Consider the following 11621-nt stretch of genomic DNA (forward strand, 5'->3'; position numbering starts at 1 on the left):
GCTCTGTATATCCTCGTTGCACCTGAAAGGAGTGCCATGTGTGAATTTGTATAAGATGACGCTGGATTCAGAATGTTAAACTAGAAGTATTACTTGTAATAAGATCCCACAATACGCTTCAAGTCGCACGTTGGCCAGGCCGAAGAGGTGGACGCCGAAAAGAAGTCGATTTACCAGCCAACTGTGAACTACTATAAAGATCACCTAGACAATATTTCCGTCCATGGACTCATGATCGGAGCTCGAGGCACAATCCCTTAATTTCTTGTACAGCTATGGGATTGTCTCGGTCTCAACCGGACACGACTTCACGACATCGCTATCGCCGCAATACGAGGTTCAGTAACCACACTCCGCAACCATCTATACAACATTTGAAGAACCATGCATCATGCCATATCCCGAATTCATTGCAAATTTATTCCTGAGTCTTGTGATGGTTATTTCTATCTGGCACACTAGCAAACTCACTAGTAACCTAGAATACAAAGTACTGTGTAGTCGACATACTTTGTCCTTGTGGCAGCCTCCTCAGTGGGGAAGTTATATCAACAATAAAAAAATAATATTTCTATTGAATTGTTTGTTGTACTATCATTATTGTTGTTGTTGTGTAGTTATGTTTCAACTTGACTTTAATACAGCTTGTAATGTTAAGCACTTTAAATACTTTAGTTGTCTGTGAATTTGTATATGAAGACGCTGGATTTATAATGTTAAAGTAGTGGTATTCCTTGTAATATTTTCTTTCCATGGAATTGCTTGTTGTGCTCTTGTTGTTGTAATTATTGTTGTTAAATAAGCTTTAACTTTACCTAATCATCACACTACTGTAAGTGATCATTATCACCGGGATATTTCCCAATGCGATGTGACGATGTTGTCGGAGGATACTGACCCACAGCACATGAAATCATAAGAAAGACATTGAATTTACCTACTATTAGATAATAAAACAGAGAGGTGTACTCACCATGAGGGAACAGGAGCGTGTTGCTGGAAGGAGGTGCGCTCGGCCGCGAACCGTCTCCCCGCTCCACAGCACAGGGAGACCGTCGATCCCTGCTCCAGAGGGTCGAGGACGCCACTGCAGCCCCTCCGCGGATGATGCTCGCACAGTGGATTTTCGACACCGACGTCGCAACTGCTCATACTACTACACCGGGGCAATGCGACGGCCGTAGCCGGGGGTGGCGTGGGGGTGGACACGTGTCTACCGCCGCTCGCGCCAACGTACTCGACGATGGGGTTCTGCTGCGGAGCGCCCGCCGCCGAAGGGGATGAAGGCTGCTGTGGTGGTAACAGTCGTTGGGAGACATTGCACGGAGGCGTCCGTCCCCGGTGAGGCAACAGTGGCGATGGAGAGGTGCCGTAATCGCGGCTAGTAACTACGCTGGGGGTGGAGGTGGGGGCGGCGTTCGAGCTACCGGACGACGAGCTGCCCCCAGGACTACCCGCCGCCGGCACCAAGTAGGGCTGCTCGTAGTGGCTGGGGGAGGGGCAACAGCGGATGTGGCCCCGGCTTGGTGTGTGGGGGTGGTAACTGAGGGGTCGGTGGTGTTGGGGTGCCTGGGGGAGTGTTCTCTGGTGGTGGTAGTACTGGTGGTGGTGGGGGTGGAATGACGGCGCCGGTAGCCTGTAATGGTGATGGTAGCCGAGATCTCTGCGCATGTACGGATCTCCTGGACCCCCGGGGGCGGCTGCTCCGGCGGAGGCGGGAGGCAGGTACCTGTCTGCGGGGGCGGGAGGGGGAATATACCGGTCTCCCGGCGGTGACAGGTACCGCTCCCCTGGCGACGGGGATGGCAGGTAGCGGTCGCAGTAGCGCTCCCCGGGGGCGGGCGCCGGAGGCGGGATGTAGCGGTCTGCATGAGGCTGCGCAGGAGATGCTGACGTAGGAGGGTGGTGATGTAAGAGCAGTCGTTCCCTCCGACCGTAGTCCTCGTCAGCAGCCGTCATCCTGCCGCCACGGGACCCGCTGTCAGGACATCTGCAACAAACACAGGCAATCGCTACAATACAGGGCATCAGAGTGTATATACTGTGCATACAGGTATATTTTATTATAGACATAAAGTACGTACATACTCATTTTGACATCAAATCTGTAAACCCATTAACTGGAATTACAGTTAAAATGAGTTACTTCGGCTCTAAATTATTGCCACCAGACTGAATTGCCTTTGTTACACATCGTTAGATAACTTACCAACTTACTATAAAATTACATAAGAGTATAATAGAATTCTCACAACCCCTAGTTCCGGATCAAATAAAACTTAAATTCCTTAAATTCGCTACATGCATCAAATCCTCCTTCTTACACTTATTTGACTATTACTACACTAAATATTATTTATCTTGTCCTAGACGTTCATATTGTTATATAGTCTAGGACAACATGTATCTTCCCCTTCCTTAGCTTATTTAGTGCTTAATTTTATGACACAAGTCTAATAGAGTTATCCTACAATTACAACATACATTATGACTGAATTGAATGAGTGGATGACTGTATGAATGGGTAAATGAATGATTTCATGGCAGAATTGCGGTCATGAATGAATGAATAGATGAATAAACACTCTTCCCACCCGATCACGGATAGGCAAGAACTGGGGAGAGAACATTCATTGATGAATAAGTGATTGATTGATGAGTGAATGACTTGATGGACTGAATTGAACATTCCATTCTGAATGAAATACTGACCACCTAAATTATTGAATGAATGATAGAATGGATGGATGACTCAGTGCATGAATGAATGGACAGGTTTCCAAGTCACCTCTCTCATTCGTGGATAGCCACCAAGAGGGGGGAAAGCATTCAGCAAATAATGAGTGCTTCCTTGATAAATTCACATAACATTTCATATAATTAATTATTCAGCATATAAATTCATCATTTTCACTGCTAGGAATAGACAAAATATATTTTTAACTATGGAGTGTTTATAACAGTTATGAAGTTCAACATTCATATCTAGGTTATATTACTGTTGTACACGCTGCACATCCTACATAAAGGAGAATTGTGTGAAGCAATTTGTGCTAATACACTTTTAAATTCTGTGGTTTACCATAACACAATCTTCATTCACTAAGAGTGGAACTGTTTCTTAGGGTAGTTAGAAAGTCATTAAAATACAGAAGCATTCCTAGGTCATTGTCTTACAAAATTATTTAAAATTTAGTGGATTATTTCTAAAGAAAGTAGTTACAGAAACAAGTCTATAACCTTTAACAAGTTATAATACAAATGATTCCATTGTCTCGTGGCTCTATTGAAATCTCAACAGTTTCTAAGTCAACTGATAAGAAGGTTTTGGTTTTTCTTGAATATGAAGAGAAATCTAGGGATAGTAATTGCGAAGAGGAAGTGAAGTAAGAGTCTGAGCACTAGCAGCACGTCAAACAAACAAGAACAAAAGGATGCAATTTCGATTGACGAACAAAGAGTGGGTGGACGATGGACGGGAGAGAAATCATAGAAATGCACAGAAGGTCAAAATGTATTTGCGAGTCATATTTTTTCATGCCTGTTTTAACGTGGTAGTATTGGCATAAGAAGAATGAATAACTCAAGTGACGTATTTCAGCAATTCAACGTCTCTAACGTAATCGCTACAAACGACGTCAACATAAGTTTTTCACTTAGGTCCATATTTAAAAATAACAAAATTCACTTTATTGATGTGTTCATTTTTTACGTCCCACGAACTACTTCTGATGGTTTTTAGAGACGCAAACGTGCCGGAGTTTCGTCCCACAGGAGTTCTTTTTAAGCGCCTATAAATCTACTGTTATGAGGTTGACGTATTTGAACACATTCAAATGCTACCGGACTGGGCCACGATCGAACCTGCCGAGCTGGGATGTGAAGGCTAGTGCCTCAACCGTCTGAGCTACTCAGCCCTGCGAAATTTCCTCTTTCAGTACATGTAAGTTTGGTTAAGTGTTTAGAAGCCGTTCATTTTTGATCTGATGGTCATCACGGATCTATAATTCTAAAAGGAAGAAGACCCTCGCCACCAGTTGCATGGGTACCAACCATCAGATGTCACTTAAGGTTAAGGAGGAGTTCCTTACTCGGCCACATACCCTCAAAGGCTCTCAGGAAACCAGCCATATAACTTGCCCGTAGAAAATGGTCACTGAACCGACTGAGATAAGGGGTGGGGAGTTTTGAAAACAACCTTCGGAAGTGGATTGTGTCCTGGAAGATAAAGATCACAACGAGCGACGAGGTACCATATCTGTATTCAGGAGGTGTATACGGGAGTAAGACCACAGAAAGTGTCCAAGTTAAATGAGAAATACCGTCAGCGATGCTAAGTCGATGTAAAGAAACGCAGAGTCGCCTGCCTGCTATAGGGGCGAGACTGTTCCAGCGTGTTTTCTTCCTCGTTCAGTGGCGGACGAGTTATTTCTTAATCAGAATGTTCTCAATGCTTTTGCAGGTCAACAACGATTGAATAGTTGGTAATATGAAAGGAATATAACAGAGGAATCACAGATTCAGTGACGTGCAAACTGCATAATAGTGGTGCCTCGGTAAGCTAATGAAGATGTTGAATTTGAAAATCTCTTTAAAAATATTGTCTAAATTTGCGAAAATATTTTATATTTTATCAATAATAATGCATTATTTTGTTTCCCTTTATAAAGGTTCAAACAATATTGTTTATTATTTCTTCTTCTTCTTCTTCTTCTTCTTCTCTTCTTAATCTGTTTACCCTCCAGGGTTGGTTTTCCCTCGGACTCAGCGAGGAATCCCACCTCTACCGCCTTAAGGGCAGTGTCCCGGAGCGTGATACTTTGGGTCTGGGGATACAACTGGGGAGGATTACCAGTACCTCGCCCAGGCGGCCTCACCTGCTATGATGAACAGGGGCCTTATGGGGGATGGGAAGATTGGAGGGAATAGACAAGGACGAGGGATGGAAGCGGCCGTGGCCGTAAGGTAAGTACCATCCCGGCTTTCTGCCTGGAGGAGAAGTGGGAAACCACGGAAAATCACTTTCAGGCTGGCTGAGGAGAGAATCGAACACCCCCTCTACTCAGTTGACCTCACGAGGCTGAGTGGACCCCGTTCCAGCCCTCGTACCACTTTTCAAATTTCGTGGCAGAGCCAGGAATGGAACCCGAAGCTCCGGGTGTGGCAGCTAATCACACTAACCACTACACCACAGAGGCGGACTATTGTTTATCATATAATTACATTATTTTAAAATCTTATGTACACTAAAAGCAACATTTTAAGTTCAAGTTTCTCTGCTTGAAAAATGTTGGGATATTTTCTTAGGCAAGCTTCAAGTACAAATTCATTTTGAAGATATATCGTACTTAATTTTCTTTCATATGAATGACTGAACTTCCTAAAGTGTTTTATATTCATACTTGCATCACATTCGCCAACCTATCGTCCGTGCAGAAACAGCAGCGGGGCTGAGTGCCTCGGACGGTTCTAACGTTGGCCTTCTGACCCCAACTTGGCAGGTTCGATCCTGGCTCAGTCCGGTGGTATTTGAAGGTGCTCAAATACGTCAGCTTCTTGTGGGTAAATTTACTGGCACGTTGAAGAACTCCTGTGGGACTAAATTCTGGCACCTCGGTGTCTCCGAAAAAGTAAGAGTAGTTAATTGGACGTAAAGCCATTATTATTATTATTATTATTATTATTAGGAGTCCTCCTCTGTGGTGTAATGGTTAGTGTGATTAGCTGCCACCCTTAGAGGCTCGGGTTCGATTCACGGCTCCGCAACGAAATTAGAAAAGTGATACGAGGGCCATGCTCGAAGTGGTTTTCCGTGGTTTTCCACTTCCCCCCCAGGCAAATGCCGGGATGGTACCGAACTTAAGGCCACGGCCGATCCTTCTCTCATCCTTGTCTATCCCTTTCAATTTTCCCATCCACCTCACAAGGCCCCTGTTCAGCATAGCAGGTGAGGCCGCCTGGGCGATGTATTGGTCCTCCTCCCCTGTTTTATCCTCCGACCCAAAGTCCCATGTCCCAGAGCACTGCCCATGAGGTGGTAGAGGAGGGATCCCTCGCTGAGTTCGAGGTAAAAATCAACCCTGGAGGGTAACTGGATAATAAAGGAATTATTATTATTATTATTATTATTATTATTATTATTATTATTATTATTATTATTATTATTATTATTATTATTATTATTATTAGATCATTTTCGTACGCTGGTATGTAAAGAAAAATGAACCTAGAAAACATTATACATTCCTACAGTGTGGTGCGGTAATGTTAATTTACCTGTGCTCATTAAGAGAGCATACAGAGGATGAGAATATTAGCCGTGATAGTCGTTCGGTAAACAGTTATTCCACGTGAGAAATTGTCGAAAAAGAAAATAAGGCAAATCACAACTTCAGCACACCGAGCAAATTTGACAAAAGAAACCTTACCTTCCCCATCGGAGAACGTTTCAAAGTCTATAATACACTAAGAGACTTCAGTTAAATGTAGGGAGCTACAACTTACATAAAAATATTTACGGTTGATTTTAAGTGAATTTAAGTACTTTTAATCAAAAGTGGAATAAAATAATCGCACTTTTACAACCAAACTAATTGTATATCGAAGTATGGGTTAAAGGGCCATAGACTTATAATTAATTACATATTTTGTGAAATGAAATATACGTTTCGTTCCTTTAATGGTAAGCTAATCTCTATAAACGCAAACCTTATAACATGTCCTCCACTGCGCTTGAAGCATCAACTCAAGGCATCTCAACGCACTTGTTTACCTTTCCAATTCGCTCATTGAGGAGGAGAAATAACTTTATTTGCTTCGACTTACCATCGCTGTCGATGTCTGTACAAATATAGAAATATGGCAAGAGAGAAATCGCATCACAACTAGTGAACAGACCGGTCTTCATTGCAATACAGGGGGTCAAGTAGGAACGAAGTCCTATGAAATGCTACTAGTGACCACATTAAATTAATTTTCATGTTATTATTAATATTATTAATACGGTATCGATTATCCAAGTGCAAAACCTATTCTACTCATGGTATATTAGGGATATACAGATAAATTTAGATTATTACAGAAAATAACAAGTAAAAATTAAAACTGGGACGACTTGTACATAGAGTAGAGAGTGTTTTTTTATTTTATTTTTTTAGTCGCACCGACATAGATAAGTCTTATGGTGACGATGGGATAAGGAAAGCCTAGGATTGGCAAGGAATCAGCCGTGGCCTTAATTAAGGTACAGCCTCAGCATTTTCCGTGTGTGAAAACGGGAAACCATGGAAAACCATATTCAGAGCTGCCGTCAGTGGGGTTCGAACCCACTATCTCCCGGATATAATCTCACAGCTATGCGCCCCTAACCACAGGGCCAAATTTCCCGGTGTAGAGAAGTTAAGCAAACGCATTATAAAAGCAACTTTTTTGAAATAAAGCATTAAAAGGTGCTTGATATTGCATATCACACATATTAAAATGCATTTCTAATTCATACCTACTTCTTTAAAATAGGACAGTCAAGTAACAGAAGATAAACAGTTTGTGGCATTTCACATGTAACAGTTTAGGGCTTCTGGATATTGATTCTGACCCCTCAGAATATGATCCCATTTTTCCATGTCATGACATAAACTGCGTTAAAATATGGTCATGCGTTAATCTACTTTTCAGTCTATCCTGAATTTTCGGAAAGAATAAGTTCCTTGTAAGCTGACCTCTTGAGCTAGTTATCCATAAATTATTCCATATGTTCTCCGTATATGTTTCGATTTCTTTCTTGAAAAATGACATAGGGCACTTGTCATATATTAACAGAGAGTTGGGTGGTGGTTGCAGCTTTTTTGGCAAGTTCATCAGCTCTCTCGTTCCCTTTTCTGCCATTATGACCTCTTACTCATTTCATGCAGATATGCTTGTGGTTTAATACATGTGATCGAATATAAATTGTATTTGTCTTCAATTGCATTAAATGCAGCGTGAGAATCACCCAATATACGTGCATTACAATTGTGAATCTTAATCCATTAAATTGTCTGCTCTATAGCGTAGAGTTATGCTTAAAATATTGAATATTCTCAAGAAAATCTCAACTTTTCAGAATCAATCTCGATGTTATCCTTTAAAACCACTAAAGCACACCCTACAAGCCTACCATCATTTTCGTTGCAAATCAGAGTTAGCCGTGCGGTTATGGGCACGCGGCTGTGAGCGTGCATTCGGGAGATACTGGGTTCGAACCCCACTTACGGCAGCCAGCCGTGGTTTCTCGTTTTCTCACCAGGAAAATGCTGGAGTTGTATGTTATTTAAGGACACGTCCGTTTCCTCCCAACTCGTAGCCCTTTCCTACCCCGTTGTCGCCATAAGGCTTACCTGTGTCGGTGCGACGTACAGCTAAATGTAAAAGAAAGAAAAATTAATAATAATAAACAAATTCATGTTATATTCGGGGCCTTCTTTCCACTCTTCACATTCTCCCTGTCTCGTAGAGTTAAGCTATGAAGAAACTATCGCAGGTGAAGAATATCAGAGAAGGTGCCGAACTGCTACAGGTGGATCATGGCTGACATGTGCTCTGCATTCAGGAAGCCGAGAGTTCGATTTTCAATACGGAGCTTGTGCTTACTTTGTTTTATCCCCACACAGTCGTGAAAGATGAGAGTTGTTGGCGTAAGAGAGAAAGAAGATGGGCTTTTGAAGGGAGTCAAGGAAGGTCGTTGAATAAAGGTCTAGAAACAGAACGAGTGTCCGAGTAAAGACATTCCGTTCTCTGTTAGAATTATAACGTAATTAACACACATAATGGGTCCTTCACATTATTGTCAAATGGTATCAGGTAACTGGTAAGTGTTCAGTCTACAGTATTCCAACAGAAATTGTATTTAACTGGAGCATATAAAACGAAGGCAGATTTACAGATGAACAACACGACGCCAATCACATCTCGAACTATCTGACGTACCTCAGCATACTGGTTACCATTATTATTTCTTTAGCTGCTCCCCGTTCGAATATATTACTTTAGCATACATACATCATCATTATAGACCGTTATGCCTTTCAGCCTTCAGTCTGCAACCCTCTGTTAATTTACTACATGTCGCCAAAATTCTCTATTTGCAACTAGTGCTGTGGCCTCATTTAGTTCCATACCTCTTATCTTTAAATCGTTAGAAAGTGAGTCTAACCATCGTCGTCTTGGTCTCCCTCTACTTTTCTTTCCCTCAATAACTGAGTCCATTATTTTCCTAGGTAACCCATACTCCTCCATTCGCTTCACATGACCCCACTACCGAAGCCGGTTTATGCGTACAGTTTCATCCATCGAGTTCATTCCTAAGTTGCCCTTTATCTCCTCATTCCAAGTACCCTCCTGCCATTGTTCCCACCTGTTTGTACTAGCAATCATTCACGCTACTTTCATGTCTGTTACTTCTAACTAATGAATAAGATATCCTGATTCTACGCAGCTTTCGCTCCCGTAAAGCAAAGTTGATCTGAAAACAGGCCGAAGTAAAGATAATTAGTTCCGGGAGCTGACTTCCTTCTGTTGATCGCAGCTGCGAGATCACTGCATTAACTTTACTGCACCTTGATTCAATCAATTTAGAGTACAATAAAATATCATCCAATACTCTCCTGCCAATCAAAATGAATATTAAGGACCTTATTATGGGGCGACTATTTAGGCTGGTAATAAATCACTGTGCAGTTCAATCTACTGTTAATCGCAGCCTTAAGGTACCGAAAAACTTTAAGTTATCCGTAAATTTCTTCATGACTGCGCTATTATAATTATTGTACACTAGTCGTAATGGGACATAGTAAGCCGTACCTTGTACATTTTTAGTGTATTTATAGATTACAGCGTTGTAATTTGAAGTAATTTTATATAAATTTCCTTTTATTCTCTGCTAATTCTTGTAATTACTATGTTTCAGTGCGCGTAAGTAATTTTTAATTATCATGCAATTTCTGTTTCTTGTGTATGCATTTCCTTTAAAATCCTTCTTCTTTCATGGTCATGACATTTATTGCTTTTATATAATTCCTAATAATGTTCGATTTTCATGTAATTGCTTGCTGTATTTTTGTTGATATGTAATTTGTGATTTAATTTAGTTTCACTGTAAGCAAGTATTGCCTACGGGATATCTCCTGTACCGGGCGGTACACCTCCACGCCGCTAATTCAAACTTTGCGCCAGTTGAAAATCCTCTGCTGGAGGAAGTCCGAACTTTATCTAATGTATTAATTTTCAAGTTACCCAGAAGATGTCACTACTTGGAAATTTTGAAGTTTCTGAACTGGGTCGTTTTCGACGTATTTTTGTTTTGCTTGTAGTAAGAAGTGTGAACTTTCTCTTCTAGAGGACACTACTGAAGAACTACAATAGTGCACCCTAGTGCAAGGTGAAATAAATGTTTTTTGGAGAAATTTTTATTTCAAAAGTTTGTTTCTTGTTAAATTTCTTTCTGGTATTGTTTAAGTTGGCTGTATACCCCTTTCTTTCCCCTTGTTTTGAATTTAGCCAATCCCGAATTTCTTTAATTAATTTATGACCAATAAGGTGTTTCTTCTTCAAATTGGATATGCTGCTTAACCCTAACCAATAAATGATTGTGGGCGGGTGTTTTCTTTCCTGAAACGCCTCGAACTTTCCGCGAGAGTATATAAACTGCTGATTTTAGGGTCTCGGCGCCACTTCTGTACCATCTTTCAGTGTGTAAAGTACCTAGCAGGGGGCGGGAAGCGCCTCTTTCTTCGGGCAGCAGTTCAACAACCAGGTAATGGCCGTATAATAACTTCTTTTCTTGCTAGCTCAGTAGTTTAACTCTCGGGGCGGGTCCAAAGCTTTTCCACCATGTAACTTTTCCCTAAAATGTAAAGACTCTTTGTATCTATTCTCTTTTAAGCTACATATTGGGATAGAGAGTGCTTAACCATCTCGAGCTCCCACTCATATTGTTTTGAGGTGAACTTACCTTTTCACAACCAATTCTTCTTTAACGTAATGTAAATTGTTTCTTTCTAAAGTCACCTCTTTAGTATGGGATTAGCCCTTGCATTTGTGGCCTAGAGCCAGATTAGGTTTTAAAACAAAATGTATTAGGAGTGCAGTTCGCCTCCTCTCACATTGGTATTTTAGAGGCCATGTAATTATCCTTTTCTCGCTTAATAGACCTCAGTAGGTTGGGTATGTTACCCCTGTGTATATGTCCTTAGAGGACAACTTGAAGGTGGAGTTTGGTGTGGCCTTTGATAGGCTTAAAGTTGAGAGCAAGTGGCTCTTTTTCGAAAATTGAGTGTTGTATGCCTCGAGGAGGCTTTACTGTGTAATTTGGAGCAAGTGCTCCTGGGCTTGATTGGGGTCTTCTGCCCCTTTGTTGAATTCTGTATATCGTAAAGTTGGGCTAATTGCTCATGAATTGTGTGTCTGGCTCTCGGAGCACAAATCCTGTAATTGTACATTCTCGATTAGTGGTTTTGCTACTCTGTACCTGCCATTACTGTTATTTCTTGTTTTTTGCTAAGAAAATATAACCTTGTTAAATTTTAAATTCACTTTAATTTCGTAGCCTGAGACCTGTTCACCCCCCGCACCTTCTTTCACCTCTA

The 11621-nt window shown here is 41.4% G+C and overlaps 1 protein-coding gene across 1 annotated transcript in view; it reads right to left on the reverse strand.

The window, feature by feature from the left end:
• Positions 1-969: 969 nt before the first annotated feature.
• LOC136875974 (uncharacterized) overlaps positions 970-11621 on the reverse strand; it is a 1136984-nt gene continuing 1126332 nt past the window's right edge. The window contains exon 3 of the mRNA XM_068228284.1: positions 970-1990. Coding sequence (XP_068084385.1) covers positions 970-1959 — 990 coding nt within the window. The 5' untranslated portion in view covers positions 1960-1990. The remainder of the gene's footprint in view (positions 1991-11621) is intronic.

Source organism: Anabrus simplex, chromosome 6 (genome assembly GCF_040414725.1).
Source record: "Anabrus simplex isolate iqAnaSimp1 chromosome 6, ASM4041472v1, whole genome shotgun sequence".
NCBI lineage: Eukaryota > Metazoa > Arthropoda > Insecta > Orthoptera > Tettigoniidae > Anabrus > Anabrus simplex.